The sequence below is a fragment of the Genypterus blacodes genome, unplaced genomic scaffold (genome assembly GCF_046128005.1).
Source record: "Genypterus blacodes isolate CSIRO-AG114 ecotype Tasmania unplaced genomic scaffold, CSIRO-AGI_Gbla_v1 ptg000061l_1, whole genome shotgun sequence".
Taxonomy (NCBI): Eukaryota; Metazoa; Chordata; class Actinopteri; order Ophidiiformes; family Ophidiidae; genus Genypterus; species Genypterus blacodes.
In genome coordinates, this window is record NW_027466873.1 from 2,228,064 (window position 1) to 2,247,897 (window position 19,834).

At 46.2% G+C, this 19,834-nt stretch overlaps 2 protein-coding genes across 7 annotated transcripts in view; one reads left to right on the forward strand and one right to left on the reverse strand.

Annotated features, from left to right (window-relative positions):
• ncor2 (nuclear receptor corepressor 2) overlaps positions 1-19,834 on the reverse strand; it is a 132,604-nt gene that overhangs the window by 42,032 nt on the left and 70,738 nt on the right. For 5 of the 6 annotated variants that reach the window (XM_076154236.1, XM_076154238.1, XM_076154235.1 and 2 more), the window contains exons 39-46: positions 19,490-19,629; positions 19,201-19,379; positions 18,495-18,629; positions 17,829-17,971; positions 17,686-17,739; positions 16,434-16,637; positions 16,170-16,346; positions 13,068-16,084 (exon numbers count right to left, since the gene is read on the reverse strand). In XM_076154236.1, the coding sequence (XP_076010351.1) occupies positions 15,891-16,084; positions 16,170-16,346; positions 16,434-16,637; positions 17,686-17,739; positions 17,829-17,971; positions 18,495-18,629; positions 19,201-19,379; positions 19,490-19,629 (1,226 nt within the window). In that variant the 3' untranslated portion in view covers positions 13,068-15,890. Of the gene's footprint in view, positions 1-13,067; positions 16,085-16,169; positions 16,347-16,433; positions 16,638-17,685; positions 17,740-17,828; positions 17,972-18,494; positions 18,630-19,200; positions 19,380-19,489; positions 19,630-19,834 lie in introns of those variants that run through there. The other variant, XR_012963876.1, reaches the window with a different exon arrangement.
• On the forward strand, positions 1,859-10,325 carry rflna (refilin A). The gene is made up of 4 exons (XM_076154178.1): positions 1,859-2,136; positions 2,259-2,601; positions 7,893-7,999; positions 8,182-10,325. Exons 2-4 carry the CDS (start codon positions 2,380-2,382, stop codon positions 8,513-8,515), a joined length of 663 nt encoding a protein of 220 aa, XP_076010293.1. The 5' UTR covers positions 1,859-2,136; positions 2,259-2,379; the 3' UTR covers positions 8,516-10,325.

Sequence of the window (19,834 nt, forward strand, 5' to 3'; positions counted from 1 at the left end):
CATTCCAACCGACAACATAAACATGTTGAACGCAATGAAGAACACGTTTTGTTGCTCAAGCCCGACCAATTGTGAGGGTAACCAAGGTGAAGTCTGTCCCGGGGGCGGCACAGCACGAAACATCGTGGAGTCGCTCAAACGCAGGATTGATCCCCTTTCGTGCAGGATTGTGCTCAGAAGATTTCAAGGCAGCTGATCAGTTTCTGTTTGATTGGATTTGGGCCCTCGGGTGTGCGACTTTGGCATGTGCAGTACAAAAAAAAGGGTTCATCCTTTGAGGAACATGAACGTGAAGGTGACACTTTCTGGTCAGCTGGTTGAACAGGGATTGACTGATGTGTTAGAGACATAGTTAGTTAGTCTGGTTGGTAGCATTGATGAACTGCGACTACAGGCCCTGAATGTGTGTATATATTATCCTATAGCACATTGTGTGTGTATGTACAGACATTTGCATGATAAATGGGGTCATCATACATTAAATAATATAATTTACTATTAGTTCGGTTTTTGCAATTAATTTCACTGTGGAAAGATGCGCCCATGGAAACCAAATTGGATGAATTATGAGCAGTGGGGCAAGCAGCACATTAACTATAACAACAAACTGTCTGCTAAGTTCTGATGAAATTAATGAATCATCAACAAACAACTCACCACATGTATTTCACAAACATTAGACAAAACACACAGGAAAAGCAAGAGAGATACAAAAAAGAAAGCAAAAGCTCAACCTTCAACATTCAGGAAAAGCTGTGATTCAACAGAGAGCATTTTGTCAAACAATCAGCATCTCTGATATAAAATAAACAACTTACTGAACGTTTCTGGGGAAAATTGGAAAACCACATCTGCACTGTTGACACTGAGATTCATTCCGTAGAAATTCGTTCTCTGTTTGCGATCAAAGCAGAGGCTGATCATTTGTCAGTCGCAGTCGAATGAGCCAGACGGGCTAATAATGGTGAAAACACACACACACAGTAAAAAGCTACTGGGACAAGTGAAGTGAAAGTAGATGGAGGCTAATCATGAAATGGGGAGCAGGTGTGTCAGTCATGTGACAACCAGGGGAGGGAAACTCAGGGGAGACCTCTGATGGCCAGGTGGGGAATGGCAGTTCCACACACTTGGCTACTGTATCTATATTTGGTGGAAACATCTTTCAGACATTAAACTAGTCTCCTTTTCTTCATCACATCTCACTGTTCATCTAGGCCTTCTGACAATAGCTACTAATTAGAGGCAGTCAGAGGGGGGAGGGGCAGAAAATATACAAAACTATTATTGGCAATACTTGACACAAACATAACATAAAAATTGGATTTATTAAATGACTCATATGATGATTGATAATGTTTACGAGTATTATTGCAGCAGTGGTATTTGATTTGCTGTGTTTATTACTGTGGATCTCCAGAAATAAAGAATGTATTATATGCGATGCTGACTGCTAGAGTGAGCTCCGTGGAACAAGACATATGCTGACAGTTTAAAGTTCTCGTTCCCTCGATATAAGTGATTAAGTTACAATAGAGCAAAAAGGGTTTTCATTTAAACGACAATTTGAATTTGAGACACGAAACTATTTAGACGGCTGAATATTCTTCATATCAGCACTCATTTTGAGAGGTCAGAGGTCAAACTGCTTGACAGCGTCGCTGGAGCTGGTAAGGCAAGGGCAACTTGCTCACAGGCACTTCGACTGCATACACTTATACTGTGTCAGGAGTTGAGGACGCGTTCGCCCCTGGCGGTCGTACATGGAAGTGATCCAGATCATGAGGGCTGGACTGGATCCAGGTGCAAAAAAAAGCCTGGCAGGATCATTAAGAGGGAGCTCTCTACTGGAGCGCGCACACACACACACCAACGCGCACACACACTCTCTCTCACACACGCACGCAGTCAGAGCAGAGAGAGAGAGAGCAGAGCAGAGCTGCACTCGGTCAGATCGGTGCTAGACGCCCGGTCGACTTTCTCTCTCCGCTACGTTTAGTTTGGTGTTGTTGCGCCCGGACGCTTTATTCAGCGCTTCGCTTGGTTTCCAGTCTTTAGTCTGTAGTTGGGGTCGGACTTGTCGAGTCCTTGTGGAGTTTCTTTGCGGATTAAATTTGGATACGACGCGACGCGCAGGTACAGTAAAGTTTTGACGACACATAGAGGCTGAACTGTGTCCTCTCCCTGGAGTTTTTGAGTCTTTATTTAAGGGGTTTTAAACGACTTTCCCTGACTTTTCCCCTCTCCTCTGCTTGCAGAAGTCACCTTGAAGAACTTTACATTGGATTAGCCTCACGCACAGACTCAGAGTCGTCATTGCGACTTGACTCGGGCTGTGTTGTTGTCCCTTTTTTTTTTTTGCCTTGAGTCGTCCCAGAAATGGTGGGGCACCTACATTTACAAGCGATGGATGATAGTCTCAAAGGAAAGAACCGGGAGGGGCTGCTTGACAGTCCGGACTCGGGCTTGCCCCCCAGTCCCAGTCCACCCTTCTGCTCGCTGTCCCCGGGGCTGATCGAGCCGCGCTCCGGCAGCTCCTCGACGCCGGTGGAGAACCAGCAGCTCGGCTGGTACAAGAAGGAGACCAGAGAAGGCAAACTGGTAAGAAAGAGTCCATGTCGCTCCACACTAGATGATGTTTTATAAAGGTGAAATAACGAACTCGGCTCTGTTTCGCGTCCCGGAGACACGCATGAGTTTATTTGACACATCGAATTAAAGGATAAAAGACTTAATGGCCAAATAATGATGGCACAGTAAAATGTCTGAGAGCATTTTAGTGTTTGGCCAGGAACAGATTTCCCTTTAATCCCACTTATAACATCTGGAAGCTCTCTCTCTCTCTCTCTCTCTCTCTCTCTCTCTCTCTCTCTCTCTCTCTCTCTCTCTCTCTCTCTCTCTCTCTCTGTTAAATTCCTACACATTTTCTATTGTCTGTTGTTGTCCTCCTGCTGGAGTTTGGCACAAACCCAGAGCCCAAATCACTCCAATGTCTGTGTTTGCATCAGTAGAGCCGATCCCACTAATCAAATGGGGTCACTGGGGTCAGTCGAGTTGATTAAGTTCAGTTGGGTTTACAAACTGGGGTCCAGGGGCTCCCTGGGGTCCCAGACAGGATTCCACAGGTTCCACAGCAAGATGACCTACACGTTGTATTTATTGAGAGATTGATCAATTTGATATTTAAACATGTTGGTTTGTAAAAATAACTAAAAAAAGGTCCAGTACACGGAGATCCTAATTGGTCCCTGGATGAGCCTCTGAGAGAAGCAGAGTAAACACAATAATAACAGGAATAGAAAGTAGAACAACACGGAGACTATTTTAGTGTAGAAAAGTAAAAAAAGACTTCTAAGAATCTGATGCCAGCATGATTTACTCAGCTGGATGTATAAATGAATGAGGAGCTGCTGAGTTCAGGTTTCAATCACCAAACCAGGATAACACAAAGCTCAGCAGGAGGATTTCTAATGTTACATTTGGTTCTTTGGCTCTGTATTTGTTGAGTTGTGAGTTGCATGCTGAAGAATCCTTATTAAGTGGGTATAAATGTCAGGATAGATGTGTGTGTGAAGAGTTTGTCATGATAGAAACACAACTGGAAGGCACTCAGGGAGATCATACCTCCACCAAGGCCAAGTGGTCCTCCATTGTTGACTCTGTCTCTCAATATTGATGAGACCCCGATCGTGATGATTTGTTTTGGGAGATGTTTCTTGATCATCTCTGCAGTATCTGATTAAACCTTAGAGGCTGAGTCATTCTGAGCTCATTCTGTCACTCAGCATCAGACAAACTCTACAAAACCTGCTGCACCTTCAGTCTTAAGCATTTTGAGTCATAATTCTGCAGTAATCTACTGGGAATGTGCCAAAGTAACCAAAAAATGAAAAAAATGGTCAGAAAATTGTTGCATTTTGTGTTTTAAGTTCAGATTTTTCCAAGGTTACACAGATTTTTAATTAATAGTTATTTTTTTGTTTAAATCAAGTCTTTCCTTACAAAATTAGAGCCTACAAATGTGAATGAGTAAGAATACAATAAAAGAAACGTATGGAGTAAATCGATTGATCAGCTGTGTGGGATCCAGCGACCTGATGCATTTATTATGATTCTGTCCACTGGTTGAGTGTGTGTGTGTGTGTGTGTGTGTGTGTGTGTGTGTGTGTGTGTGTGTGTGTGTGTGTGGCCGCAGTAGAAACAGAATCCTATGGGGTTTGGTTTGTTTGGATCGTTAATATAGTTCCAGTGTCCCAGTTGGAAAGAATCCATTCTCTGCTTCAATCCAACTTTGGAAACCAGCACAAACATATCAACACAAAGCTGCATTGTTACGATCAAACCTATATCTAAATCTATCTTCTGCTGATATTTAGACACATTTTAGCTTCATCTTTCCTACAAAAATAACAGGAATCCTCACATGGAAAACGTTTCACCGTCGTGGAGGAAAAACTCTGCTGTGATTTGTGTCGCACATGACAGTCAAGTGCTGGAGGGAAAAAAATGCTGATACACTCAAAAATCATTTCCAGGTCACTCCCAGTTTCTGGGCGACGTGTCCCAGCAGGTCGAGGTGGCTTTAAAGGAGGCCTCAGAAATGCTGAATCCTGTGGGAGTTGCGTGATGTTGCTTTTTTTGCTGAGGCCTGAAACACAGCAGAGATCTTCTCTCTAATCCTCTGGAGGTTCAGATTAGTGGGTCTCCTCCGCTTTGCTCTGCGGTTTCCTCCCTTTAAAGATCGACCCTGATAGGAGCCGCTGCTGCTTGTGTTTCTAATCGTTTTCATGGGTTTGTGTGCATGGAAAGAATCAAACCTTTCCATCAGCGAGACGTTTTTCGGTCTGCTTGCAGGATGGGAGGAGGGGAAAGGAGAGGAGATGAGGGGAGAGGAGATTAGGAGGTCCACATGTGCTGGTGTGTTTTTCTCTTCCCAGATCTATTCCTGTGCTGTTTTTGTGTGCCACCTAAGAACAATCCACAGGTTCTATTTCTAGGCGCAGCGGCTTGTTAGAGCGGTTTGCACGCGGTTGCATAAGTGACGACCTTTCACTGCTAATTTAAGTGTGGATCGACGTGTAAACACAGCGTGTCCGTGTGAAAATGTGTCAGAAGATTCATGCATGTGTTCCCGGCGGATCCCTTTATGTTCCTCCAAGGCGCCACACAAAAACAAATGATGAGACGGCCTGAGTGGGAAACATTCACACAGCAGCAGAGGTCCTGCCTGTCCTGCAGCCTGAGGGTCAGGATGTGGACGTGGAGGCTGTGAGGGCGGCGTGCATGATGGCGTCTCCTGCTCCTGCTGCTGTTCAGGACGGCGGGATGCGTGAAGCCGAATGCGGGGAAAGTTTCTTGCACCGGCCATCCTCAGAGCTGAGAACCTTCCTAGACAGACTCACGGAGAAGACAGGCAGGGACACGTCGGGGCGAGTGAGTCCGCTTGGGACTTCCTTCCAGTTGTTCTGAAGAAACTACACAGTTTGAGGAAATGTCTTGACGTTGGACTGATTCAGAGTTCAGAATATGAAGTCAAAGCAACTCTCACAGGTCCACTTCATCTTGATGTGTTTGCAGTAGGCAGAGCAGCTTTGTTTGTGCCTTGTCGCCACCTACTGGTTGGGAGGGAGGACCTCACCCTCTGCCTGACGGACGATTTCGGGTTTAGGTGAAAACACGGTCGGTTTGCAGTCACTTACCGGGTCCATGTGCCTTTGACTGGACCACAGAGCCTCTATAAGCTCCTCTACATGAACTTATACATCACATTAGATATAGATATGATCGTTGTTGCCTCTATCTAATATTTTACCCCGACACGTCTGCAGTACTGTCCTAAAGTATCTTCCACACTTACATTATAACACAACACAATCCAGAAGATATGTGAAGCTTTTATTTTGACCTGCATATCTTCTGTAAGGTTCATCTATCATTCTGAAAAGGCGTATAAACGTGACATCATTGTTGTTACTGTGTTAGTTTGATGTCATCGTATTGTTGACATCATATTGTTTATTGAAGTAGCTCTAGAGTTTGGTAACCCAGGAGATGTTGGAGGCAACACAGTGGGACACACGTCGGATTTCCTTTTTTTGAATTAAACGATCTAAGGAAGTCAGGGTGACATTAGCTGTTTGGCAGTTTTACCTGAGAGGAGACGCATCAGCAGCGACGAGCGACTGCACCGCCTTCGTCTTTGCACCGTGGAAGAACAGGCAACACAGATGCATTACTGTAGATCTGAGTGGTTCAGGCCAAACAAGCGGCGAATCCATGTGAGTGACCTAGTTCAGCTGTAAATGACCTGGAAATCATGAAGTGTTGTATGGCTTTAATGAGGACGTGAGGTCAGAGGTCGTACGAGCACACAGAGCATCCTGTCGCTCTGCATTGTGCATTGTGTGCCTTGCTCAGCTGCAGACTGTTTTTCCTGGGCAGAATCAAGTGTTTGCTTTCATGAAGTTGCCAGAACACACCAGGGATAAATACCTGGGATGCTGTCCACGCCGGAGCGGTGGAGCTCAGCCAATCACGTCCCTGTATAGAATTTCCAGGCCACAAAGCGCCAGCAGCACACGGCGAAAAAAAATGAACCCGCCGCAGATGAAGTCCAGTCACACCGGTTTAGAGTCCAAAAAGGAGCCGGGGCAGAGCGGAGCGTGTCCGTCCCGTAGCGACGGTAGGTAAGACGAGCCGCTCTGCCGCGGCGCTCGGTGGTCCTCTGTGCCCTTGGCTCGTCCTCGCTCGTCGGCATGTGTGCCTGGCTGCAGCCAAGCCGCAGCATGTGATGGTCTCACACACTCTGCTGTAACGTGAGAGGAGCTGGAGGTGAGGCCGGGCGACGCTCCACACTAGGAGTTGAGCTGGAGAGGCTCACTGTGTGTGTGTGTGTGTGTGTGTGTGTGTGTTACAGTGAAGCATACTACTACTTTATGATTGTTCCCCTCTTTGACCCCTCAAGGCTTCAAAGGTCAAAGGTCAAGGCTGCTCCTTTAAAGCAGCCATGAGAGCAAAGTAACAGGAAGTACAGATGAGATTATGCAAATGAGCTCATCTATGGACACACTGATATGAGTCTGAAGTCTGTAAGCTGTTTGTTTAGAGACAAAACATCCAAACAACGGAAATCAATTTTAAGTTTTCACAAACAAGGAGAGCAAAGACTAGAGACACACACACACTCACACACACACGATATTTGAATCCATGTAAATTCAAATGTACAGAACATTCAAATATCATAGAGCTGCGATGTCCTTCAGTCAACCTTGGTCCAAGGGTTGAAGTGTCACCCAGCAAATCCTCAGCAGATCTAAAGGGCGCTGTCCCCATCTTTACCTTTGATCTGAGGCAAAAAGAGGAACATTCATTAATTTTCCACAGAAAGCATACAGCTAGTAGACTCATATAAGTGTTACAACACAAAATCCAGGTCTAACACACACACACACACACACACACACACACACACACACACACACACACACACACACACAGGCTGTCTCACACGTCTCTGCCAGACTGAACTGCAGTTATGAAAAAAAGGAGATTTACCGCTAACACTTCATTTGGCCCGACGCTCACGGTGTAATTACTGCGTTAAAGTGGAAGTGTCGCTCTGGCTGCTGTGTTTCTGCTCTAATTGTTGTTTGTTCTAACAGTTTTTCCATTGACGGACAGATTGATGTGGGGGAGGATCAGGGCCGGCGTTTCCCTGCACTGGGTGGAGACTGAACGTGTTTCTCATTTGGTTTACTGCCGACGCTCAAAGCCTCAAACACGCAGCAGGAATGTTTGTTGAAACTTCCTGGAGTCGAACATGTTGTACATTTAGGAATCTGATTGTGATCTGTGTGTGTGTGTGTGTGTGTTGTGTTTCCTCGCAACAGCTGCCCTACCTGTTGCTGAGCTCGGGAGCCGACCCCAGGACCCGCATGTACCCTGTGTTCTTTGGCGAAAGCATCGAGGTCAACCCCAGGCCGGAGCAGGAAATCAAGTAAGGGAATGGAGTTTAGAACATGACGGGAACCAGAACCCGAGCAGAATGTGTCTGAACCCAACTGAGCCACGACAGTTTGATTCTGACGTCCATCTCCACTACAACACACCATCAACACTGCCACCTAGTGATAAGATTGTGAAGGAACGTGTCTAAAACTGTCGCTCTCTCTTTCCAAGGTGCAACTCTGAGGTGAAGTACGACTCGGAGAAGCATTACAGGGACCGGGTGTTCTGCGCTCCGGTCCCCACGGCCACGTCCTACAGCGAGACGGTGGTGGCGGTGCAGAACTGCACCTGGAGGAGCTACAAGTCCCAGGTGTACCTGGAGCCCAGACAGAAGCCCCTAAGGTACCAGAGTACCACCATCATCTACCCCAAACACGCCAAGAACACTTACCGCACCACGCTCAACTACAACGCCACGGGCTCCCGCCGCTGGTTCGTCTCCACGGTCCAGCTGGAGTCGAGCGAAGACACAAGTCCCTGCATCATCTACACGGAGGACCTGTAGGTCCTGACACGCGGGGGAGAGGGCGACCTGATGGTGATGGATGGCCGATCGTCTCGGTTTAACTCGCCCGCAACTAGAAGGGAACTATTTCAAGTAAAGACTGGAGAGCCTAATTGCGCTCTGCTCGCCTGCCATCGGTGTGGAAGGAAACACGTGGGATCCTCCCCGAGCGCGTTTAGACTTTCTACTGATGCAGTCTTTTTTTAAAAAGGGAGTCGCCGCTTTTGCAGTTTAAAGCTGCACTTCAATGGTTTATGTCTTATTTAATAGCGGAGCTGACAAATTGGTGACCTTTGCTCTCCTCACGAGACGGCCATCGCGCTCGATTATTGACGTCTGCGCACGCCGAAAGCAGATAAAGTTGAGATGAGATCGTGCAAAACCCCCATTCACACCAATGCAGAGCTTTCTAACGTGGCTTTATTGCACTTGTTTTCTATGTATGACAGTAGATGTTGTGAATGGGCGCGGGGGGCAGGGGGGCAGGGATTTTAAAAGAGCATTTTAAACTTTGGACCAAAGAGAGTTTGAGACGGGGAAACTTCGCCGCTACAACTCTGCACGCTAAGATGGAACTGTTTTTGGTTTTACATTGTTGTTATATTAAAGGGGACATACGGAGGTTTATGTGTTGTAGTTTTCATTTTAAGGTAAACGTTTGTAATGATTACATTGTGCACATTGAGTGAAAACAGGTTCAACCCTGCAACCTCCACCAAACGGTTGCGATGTGGTTCGGTCTATGTTGAAGGTAGAAACAGAAGTGTTTGAATGCAAACTACACTAGAAATGTATTTTCTGGTTATACTGCAAAAAGTATAAATCAAAATACATAAATAATCATTTTTTTCTCTGGAAAAGTATTTATGATTTTAGGTTTTTCATGATCTTGTTTGACTTTCTTCCAATAAGGTTGAATAGTTATTGATAAGTGTAATATTAAGATTCTAACAGTTTGAGTTTCCTCACTGTGTGTAACGTCACAGTGAGTTGTGTAACATCTGTGCAGTCGCGCAAACAATAGGAGTTTACTGATAGGAGCGCTGGGTTGCGGTGGTCGGTGTGTCCGTAAGCACCGCATGGATTTTTTTGTGGGGTTTTGTGTTTGTGCTTTATGTTTTGTGATCAGCCAGCTGTGTTATGTGACACAAATCAAAATGTTCCACACATCCAAAAGGCTCAATATGTCCCCTTTAACATACAAACAGCAGTAATATAACACGTCTGTGGAAATAAGACTGAGGTCAAAAGAAGAAGAGAGAGAAAGTGAGATGTTTAAGACGCAATCATCATCGCTTACTAACCTGCTTTAGCGACGGACAGGACAAACTTTGACCATCAGAGGGAAGAACGGATCCATACTGACACAGCGGAATCTCCCCCTTTAAAAGGATGATTGAGATTTCCACTTCCTGTCTGACTGTAGTCTGGTTTGTTTTCTCTTATAAGACTTCTTAATCCACTTCTGTAAAGATGACAACGCACCAGATTTGACCTTTTTTAGATGTAAGATAGGTTTTGTTTTTTGTATCATTGAGAGTTGCCTGACTTCTTTGTGTCCGTCTTATATATATAAATATGAATATATATATTTAGATTACTGAACATGGCAAATATTGAAACTCGTTTTATGGATTCAGATCTTACCTCAGATGTTCTTTAGGTATCGGTTTTTATTTCGTTTCAACATGTGTATTCCCTTATTTCAGTGGCGGCCCTGAGGGTGTTTGTTGTTGTTGTTGTTGTTGTTATGGAGGCGTTTCCTGGTGGAGTTCTGGGTTTTGAACGAGGGAACGGAACGACGCCATTGGTTCGTGCTTTAAAAGAGGAAATAATTAATGTATTTTTTTTTGTTTTAAACGATGGGAAAGTTACCGGGACGATGGTGGAGGGATGAGTCAAGTGTGTATTGGTCTGTGAGAAGTCAAAGAGGCGAGGAAACGATGAAAGTTTGCGGATGTGAAAGATTCGTGTTGGTGGTTTTAGCGCGTTTTGTGTTTTCCTAACACTTGATTTTGTTACTGTAAAATATTTTCCTGTTGTATATGTGGCATCGAGGCACTTCATAATTCTCTTTATATTTTTGTACGTCAATCATCGTTCTCGCTCTGATCAAAGGAAATAATTTAAAAAGATGTATATCCTAATTGAATAAAAACAAAACTATTCCCAAACCCAGCATCTGTTTGTTTTGTGTAGAATTTGTCAGCGGGACTGCAGTGTTGTTTTTTTCCTGCGCACGTGAATGCAACACAGCAAATGCTGAGAAGCTGAAAGACAGAAGAGCGAACAGATTACAGTGTTCGGTTTCATTTTATGTTGCAGGCGTTGTGACCTTTTTGTTCTCAGCTTCTATCTGCCATTTTGAGATCCAGAGCTTGAAACGTTTCTGATACTATTTGCTGACCTCTGATGCAGACTGACTATGAAATATTTAACCCATCACATCCCCACTAGACCATAAAACATCCTTCGCTAAGTTGATGTGTTGAACTCATTTTCTACCCCAATGCCAGAATCTGACAGCACTAAGCCAGAAAAACCAGAATGCACAACGTACACATGGAACAAGGAGCCATTTTTAACAAATCTCTTCATTAAAATACTGTTATAAACTTCAAACCTTTGTCACAATAACATAATTTCCATAGATTTTTGCTGTTTTGATCCTGATTCCGAAAGTTCCAGTTACCTTATTGACCAACAGGGGGCGCTCCAAGTAACACTGGTACTACAGGCACAATTGAGAGCTTCTGCCACGCCTACTTTATACAGCACTATGGAACCAAACTATGCCTTTATATGAACATAATGTGTATGTCAGATTGGCGTCACTGCTTTGGAGTTGAAGGGTCGGATCACTAAGAATGTAAACGAACCAGTGCCATGACAGTTGTTGATGTGACTATTAGAGGACCAAGATCCATGAAAAAAAGTGGGACTAAAAATGGGGGCCGATATGTAAGTTTTCTCCTTTTATAAACTGTGGGATCCTGTTGTCTCTCGCTATTCCGTCCTGCTTCAATCCCCCCCAAAGAAATCACCCAGTCTGACTTGGTGAACTGAGCGGCGTGTCCCCTCTGAGAGGCGTCCAGGCTTTAAATACCAGACTGCTGCTAAAATAACTTGCCTATGTCTATGCTGGTGGAGGATTTGGATGGAGGCCCCGGGGTCTCCTCAGCGCTCCCATCATTCAGCGCCTCTTCCCTCTCTGTCAGGCTGAGGCGCTGGAAGGGATTAAGGTCCCACCCAGTAGCAGCAAACGGGCCCCGGTCACAATTTCACAATTACAGAGGCCTCATTTGTCAAAGTCGGTTTGGTCCCAGTGGTACAATCAGAGCAGGGGAGGATTCATGAAGGACAGACTGAGGTGTGAGTGACGCTGCAGCTCATCATCGGATAGCTGCTTTGCTCTGCGTGTCAGAAATGACAAGTTACTGTTAGACTATAAAAGCTTGTTGTATAGTATCAATATTCAATCAATATTACACTGTTAACATGTAGACACAACACATACTGTGACATGTCTTCCATGTTTTTAGTTTAAAGGGTTTCTTAAAAATGTATTTATTTTTTTTTTATTTTTAGAAAATAAAATAGAATGTTTTCCAATTCTGAGAAATAATACATTTATAACAAGTAAAAACAATTATTTTTGTTGATTTATGTAGAAAATAAAATATATTACGAATTTAAGTTTTGTATTTATTGTACGATGCAATGTTCCTTTGCCCAGAGAGCACAAATTAATATTGGATCCATCTCTGGTGCCTTAAATCTGCAGTACATTGTCCCAGTTAAATAAATAAACACACAAATGAATAAGTAAATCAACACTTAAGTCTTTCAAATGTATTTTCCTGTTCACACAGTCTATAAAAATAGATGCGAGCCAAAGAAGAATCAAGTTTACTGTGTGAATGTGTGCAGCTGCAATCATCAGGCCTCTCAGATGCTAAGCTGTGTATCGAATGGAAGTCTAAGTTTAGTGAAACACATTCTCTACATGTGCTTAAGTGCTGGATCTCAGAACATTGTCGCCTTGTGGAGTGGCTGGTGTTCACGCCTGAGGCCTGAGGCGTTGCGTACAGAGGTTGAGAGCAGGAGTGAGCGCCGTGACCTTCAGAGGAGATGAAGGTTATGATGTCATTGAGGAAACATCAATAATCACCCACTTGATCATGACGCAAAGCAATGACTGCATCGCAACAAGTAAGGGAGTGTGTTACCTGTGTATTTATCGCATCCTTCAGCCGCGTCACTTCAATTACAAGCCAACACTGCCCCCTTGTGGCATTCGGCCTCCATTACTACAGGCGGTGAAGAATATGAACAATTTCCACTTCTTTACCAAAGTCGTAGCAACTTAAAATGAAGACACACAAATAACATACAAATTATGAAACGTATCAAGATTAGGAAGATTCTCTAAAATTTTCTTGACATCATTTTCCAAAACCTTTCCTGGTCTGGAGAGCATTTCCAAAATTTTTCCATAATGTTCCTAAAATGCAGAAACAAACACACACACACATACACACACACACCAAGACAGATTTTCAATGGCAATAAGCTTTTTATTTAAACATTAAGGCAGTGTCTTTTGTTTTTCATCTTTACACTGCTATCCACAAAGCTTGCTGGTGGGCATGTAGAATTTAACCGTGTGAATAGTTTTTTTGTTTTTTTTTCCGTAAATACCAACCATGAAGCAAGCCACATAAATATTTACATCTCTTCAGTTTTTTATATACAATCCTTGCTATTATACAGTGGGTTATAATAAAAAAAAAATCATTATGCACAATATGGTTGAACAAAAGTACTGTTTTATGTCAGTCCACCCCTCCCCCCCCCCGCCCTCTGACAGTCCAGGGAACGCATCGATGATCCGATCGGTGAAATAACCAACGACTGCGACGACAAAGAGAAATGACGCACGTTAAAAATTAGTTTCATATACTTAAAAAACAACGTATTGTTAGTCCGTTAACTGTTGGGAGAGAAGTGTGGATATGGCTTTGACTGTTCACCGGCACATTCCACGTGTCTCCAGTGAGATCGATGAGAGAGAAGCGGCGAGGATCCTGGCGCCTTCCAAACTATGAAACCTTCTAATCAGTCGGCTCAAAAAAGGGCCCCGCTCTCTCTCCCCCCCCCCCAGAACATGGCGGCGTGGACAGGCAGGGATGGAGGAGGAAGAGGAGGTAGTCCTATAACAGTCAAACGTGTTTACGACGACACATCCCAGTTCCTGAACGCAGGCCACCGACGTTCTGCATCAGGTCACTGCATCATTTACAGAGTAGGTGAACTTTAAAAAATACTGCGAGTAAAAATCTAACCACATGCAACGCAATTACACACAACTACTGTACCACAACGCTTTGACGCCTTCCCTTCGTCTTCCTCGCACCTGTACGGACGCGGCGGCGGCGGCGCTGTGTAGTACACGTGATTGAATTTTCAAACCGATGCAGGCCCTCTGGTTATTCATTACACAAAGCCGTGGATCCCGTCCTGTCTGAGGGTAAATGAATGTGTGAAACAGTTAAAAAGCTGAACTCATGATTGATCTGGAAGAAGGAAAATAAAAAAAAGGATATTTTCTTTGCACTTTTTTTTTTTTTTTTTTTTTAAACCAAATTTGGGAAAGCAGAAACCCTGGCAAAGAGGGCTCAAAGAAACATTGTGCGTCACTTGATAACTTCAGTACTGTTTATGTAAAAGAAATGGCACTTAACACTAGGAATATCTCATAACTGTACAAAACCTGCATGGACGAGGAGCTCAAGTCTAGATGCAGCTCCTCCTCTAGGCAGTAAAAAAAAAGAAGAAGGTCAGAGGTCAGACCGTCACAACAGCTCCGAGACGGGATTTGAGCAGGACCGGCAGTTGTGGTCGCTGCGGTGGCCCGGGGTCGTAGAAAGATGGCTTATAGTCGTCACCTCTGCGATGCAAGCGGCCGATGTTTCAGGGGGTTTGCCCCTTAAGCAGCTTTTAGAAGTTTGGTCTCTGCCTCTCTCAAAGCGGCGGCGGCGCTGTTTTCACCAAAATGTGATTGTCGCCTGAGTGTGGGAGAATGAAAGACCAAACAAAGACCAAACGAGGAGGAGGAGGAGGAGGTGTTAAAGACGCAGGCGGACGCCTCCACTGTGGGATTTCTATGCAGTTCTTGAGTCCATTTGTCGTCGCCCCGCCCAAACACAAGATTCTTAAAAATGCCATTGGGAGCAGATCAACAACTAAGTGCTTAACATCCAAAAACACAGACATGGTTAATATAAAAACAGTGAGAAAGTGTCACTTGTCTCTGTGCCTCGTGGCAAACAACCCCCCCCCCCTCTGCACAGACGCCCGGGGGCAGCGAGCCATCACTGCCCTCCAGCGTCGCAGCCAACACATATATATGATGACATCAGCAATGCACAGCATGTTTACCCTGTAAACCAATGATATGTCCCCCCCCCCCCTCCCCCCCAAAGCTCATAACAATCTCTTGCACCCCCCCCTCCAAAAAGTTACATCATTGCAGAGAAGAGACCATAAATGACACCGCTGTAATTTCATCACCATCAAAAAAAATGTCTTGGAGGTCTGAGCTCACTTTCCAAACACAGGACTGAAATTTAAAGGAGAAAAGGGGAAAAAAACGAAAGGAGAACAGGAGTTGTTGGTTTAGCTCCCTTGGTTGTTTTCTTGTAGTGGTCGCAGTGCAGACGCCCTCACACGCCGCTCACGTGCCGCTCACGTGCCGCTCACGTGCCGCTCACGTGCCGCTCACGTGCCGCTCACGTGCCCAGAAGCAGGAGGGCACAAGCTCCCAAAGAGGGTCCTGGCTGTGTGGGGATCTGCCCCCGGAGCCTCCATCATCAGGTTAAAGGACTCCTGAGCTCCTGAGCGGAGCCCTGACACAGCCACAGCCTCAGCCTCAGCCTCAGCGTGGCTCCTCCCCCTACGCCGCTGACAGCACGACAGACAGCCGAGGGCAATGTGTTTAGTATTGATAAGGCCAGAGAGGAGAAATAATTTTTAAAAAGTGATTTGTCCTTTGTAGTAGTCCTGGAGCGAGTGTGTTTGCACAAACACACGAACACACACACACACACACAGACACACACACACTCACAGACACTGAGCAGCAGTGTTCCATCCTTGGTGCTTGGCGTCTCAGTTGTGTGAAACGGGAGAGGAGAAAGCCGGAGAGCATGAATCTTGATTGACGACAGACTGAGGAAATGCAGAGTGGAATGGTGTGTGTAAGCAAACATATTCCCTGTGTGTACGTGTGTGTTTGTGCCCCGTGTGTGTGTGTGTGTGTGCCTGCTGAAGGGGTTCGGCTCTGAGTGTGTGCTCGCCCTGGCTCGCTCTGTGTTCACTCGCTGTCAGACAGGGTCTCGTACTGAGAGCACAGCAGGGGTTTGGGCTCCTCCTCCCAGGGCCGCCCCTGTCCGGGCCGTTCCGAACCCTGGCCCGGCCCCCCCTGCTGGCCGGAGGACGGGGAGGGCGCAGACACCATCCCGCTGGGGAACCGCATTGTCAGCGGGTTACACAGGAAAGGGGTGGGACCTGCGTGAAGCAAAGAGCGGGTTAAAACATTTACCTGGATATAAATCCTATGAGGTCAGGTCATCAGATCACAGCTGTGTGATACCTGTAGATGAGGGCCGGTCCTCCCAAACACGGTTGGTAAGCGGTGTTCGTCTGTTACAGTCTCCCTCGGAGTGGACCGAGGACACGGAGGAGGGTCTCTCCCCTCCCGACAGGCCCGGCCCCGGGGATTTGGCCTTCCGCCCGTTCGAGCCCCTGCTGCCCTTAGACTTCGCCCCACCTGCAGACAGACGCAGAACAACTGTGAAGGCCATGCTCCATACAGGCGGAATTGTGACCTGACCAAAACAAAACAGTGTGTGTCTACCTTGGGAGAAAGCGTCCTCGGCACGTCCGTCGGCTACAGGCACAGACGCCGCCACGCTGGATCCCATGGAGTTTGCGGCGTTGGAAGGTGAGCGCTCTTCGTTCTCATCGTATTTGCCCATCAAGGCCTTTCTTATGATGGCCTCCAGGCCGATGGAGTTGCCGGGCGTCTCCTGCGCCGGGTGGCTGCGGACACTCACGGTCCCTGTGAAAGGAGGGAGGTCGTTAACTCTCCACGCGTCATCGTTTTGGCCTATTGCTGTTTAAAAGGCTCTAAGATCGAAACCCGTAACAGCTAAGGGAGTCATAATTTTACACCTGAAAGCTGAAATGATCAGAGTAAATGTGTGTGTAGAGATGAATCCTACTGAGCTACGAATTAAAAGAAAAGGGAAAAACTAAAAACGTCTTCCAGAAGGTTCCAAAATAGTTGCTTTAAATAAGTCTTAGTCTTTGTTGTTAATGTGACAATACATCAATTCTGCAGTGTGTGAAAGGGTAAAGCAGTTTGGGAGGGGCGGGGGAGGGGGGGGAGGAGTGTGAAGGGGAAGGAAGGAAGGAAAGAGAGGATGATGAAAGTTACAGAGAGGCAGCGTTTATATTATCAGAGGGACAATAATCAGGGAAGACACAAATACAATGTGAGCCAAAAGAGAGCGAGAGGAAAGAAAACAGAAGGTGGGGGGTGTGTGGGTGTGTGTGTATGTGTGTGTGTGATGACAAAACCACATCGCTGAGCACCGTGGGAGGGGACATAAAAAGAAACAAAGGGACATTACAACGAGGACGCTGAAACCGCCAGGGACGTCTCTAGTCGCTGCAGTTAGACTGACGCAGCGTTCTGTGGAGGCACGGCTCTGGAAAGTCTCGCCCCCCCCCCTCCCTCCTCCCTCCCCCCCTCCCTCCCTCCCCCTTTCTCCCGCACACAAATCTGCTCCCTCGTAAATAAAAAATAGAAAAAAGCTCTGGAAGCCCGAGTTGATTTTCCATATTAAATCCACCATCTTGAGCCCTTTGTCTAACTCCTGCTGGATCCTTCCAACGTGGAACAAACGCGGCGAGGCAAAGCGGACGGAGGATGTGAGAGTTTACGACGCTTGGCAAAGGGCTGAGATGTTATGTTCTTATCGTGGGGGGGGGGGAGGTACACACGGCTGTCGACCTTTGACACAGCGTGCATGGCTTAAGCGTGTGGGGAGAGGCCATCACTTCTCCCTCATCGCCTCTCTTTTAATCATTGACGGGCGCCTTACCTGCGTTGGCGGAAGCCGGCATGTTGAAGATCTCCGTTCCAGGCTGACCGGCATCTGAAAGCGTGAGCACAGAGGGTTTTTTATAAAGGACGCTCTGTCTTTACAGAATGGCTTCACACGTATACGAAGGGGCGCAGACTTACTGAAATCATTGTCACTTCCCACCACCGTCATCTTCTTGATCATCTCCTCCTTCTTGTACTTCACGATGGCCGAGGTGTTCTCGTTCAGCTTGCTGAAGAAGGCCGGCGGCTGGGTTGCGTTGGGAGGGGAACGTGAGCCCATCCTGGAGGAAGGAGAAGACAACGCAGAGGGTAAGAAGACCAGATTAAAGACTCAAACCCGCCTATGTTCTCTATTATTGTCCCTAGAAACACATTGGTTATCTCCTCACGCCGGCATTTGACCCCAGGTAGATACAGGAGGAACCTGAGAAACCGACAGATGTTGGATCATTCAGGAGTGTCCAAGCACGCCAGTCAACACCAGGGAGGCACAGAGACCTGAGCAGCTGAACAAATCTGACTGAGCCCATCACACACAGAGCAGCAACTGAGTGTTGTGGTACCCAAGGACACAGCCTGAGAACTACAACCTAAGGCAAACAAAGCCCATAAGAGTATCCGTAGGCCGGTGGGGTCACGCTGTTGTTTTGAACATTGTTGACTGCTGATACAGACACAAGTCCAACACAGCTAAAACTTAGGAAAGTTCGCATTGGAATATCTTAAGACAAGTCAAACTTTGTCCAACGTGAGCATCGAGCAGAACAGTGTGCAGCAGATCATGCATGGCTGCTGGTTGCTCACCCTTGCTCTCCCTGCTCTCCTGGATATGAGGCTCCTCCTTGGATTTCGGGTTCCGAGACGGCTCCGGCTGGAGACACTGGCTCAATGCCGTCATTAGAAACACTGACGGGTGAGGTCTTAGCCTGAGGGGGAGACCTGCAGAGAACACACACACACACACACACACACACACACACACACACACACACACACACACACACACACACACACACACACACACACACACACACACACACACACACACACACACACACACACACACAGAGTTTGTAGGCCGCATATACAGGACAATATCAATCAGTTGCTGTTTACCTTCCCGTCCCCCCCACCCCAAGACACATCTACAGTTTAACTTCATTGAAAGAAATTTCAGCTAATGAATTTTGGTCGGCTTATTATATCAAACAGATAATAGATAAACGCTTCTGAGTGAAGCATGGAGGATTTGATGGATCATCATCATTAACGATGATAAACACAGCAAAATGCTGCTCTAACATGCTGTTAACTAAAACAACTCCATGCAGAAGAGATCCTTCATCTCAGTTTAAGATTACGTGGCACAGATCACTATTTCATTCTGTCTGTCATTTATCGAGCACAACCCTCATCATCGCTCTATCATTTTCTTCACAGTCAATTATGCTTCGACACTCCGTCAGCCGCGATAATGGCCGTAATAATGGAAATGGCTCTGGGTTCCTACCGGTCTCTGTTGCGTTCCCCTCCGGGGCCCTCTGGGGTGTAGCGGGGCCCCTGGGCAGCCTCCTGCATGCTGGCCTGGGGCTGGGAGGCACTGGGCGGACGGGTCAAGTCCAGGACAGGAGAGCCGTGGTAGCTCTGCTGTTGCTGCTGGCTCTGCCTGTAGTCTTTTGTTATCACCTCCTGTTACACAAAGACACATAAATATACACACACTTATTTGTCTTTCTCTGTTGTATATTTTGGGATGCTGTCTTTTATTTTCTAAAGCCTCTTATAACTGCGGGACTTACGCTGATGTGCTGGGCCAGGGTGACCACCCTCTGGCTGCCTTTCACACAGGGGGACTGGGGCTGTTGGCCAGGGGACAGCCTCTCCTCAGACGGAGGACGATACAGACTGTGCGGCTCCATGGGACCCATTTTCTGTTGACCTAGAGATTCCAGATGCAAAATCGCACAGTTTAGTTTTGTTTGACATTGACAACATGAAGACATATCTGTCCACGTGCACTTTAAACATTTCAAAGCTCAAAGTACAAGTTTTCCTACAAAATCATGATGTCTCAGATTTCTGATTACTTATTTATGGCTCTATAGCACTTACACATTAACAAATGTATCCATTAGAGACCGGAC

What these genes read in the sequence shown, in the direction of transcription:
- rflna (XM_076154178.1), top strand. Translation starts at nt 2,380, where the DNA reads ATGGTGGGGCACCTACATTTACAAGCGATGGATGATAGTCTCAAAGGA. An exon ending in AGACCAGAGAAGGCAAACTG is followed by an intron (nt 2,602 to 7,892) that starts GTAAGAAAGAGT and finishes TCCTCGCAACAG; the next exon opens with CTGCCCTACCTGTTGCTGAG. An exon ending in AGGCCGGAGCAGGAAATCAA is followed by an intron (nt 8,000 to 8,181) that starts GTAAGGGAATGG and finishes TCTCTTTCCAAG; the next exon opens with GTGCAACTCTGAGGTGAAGT.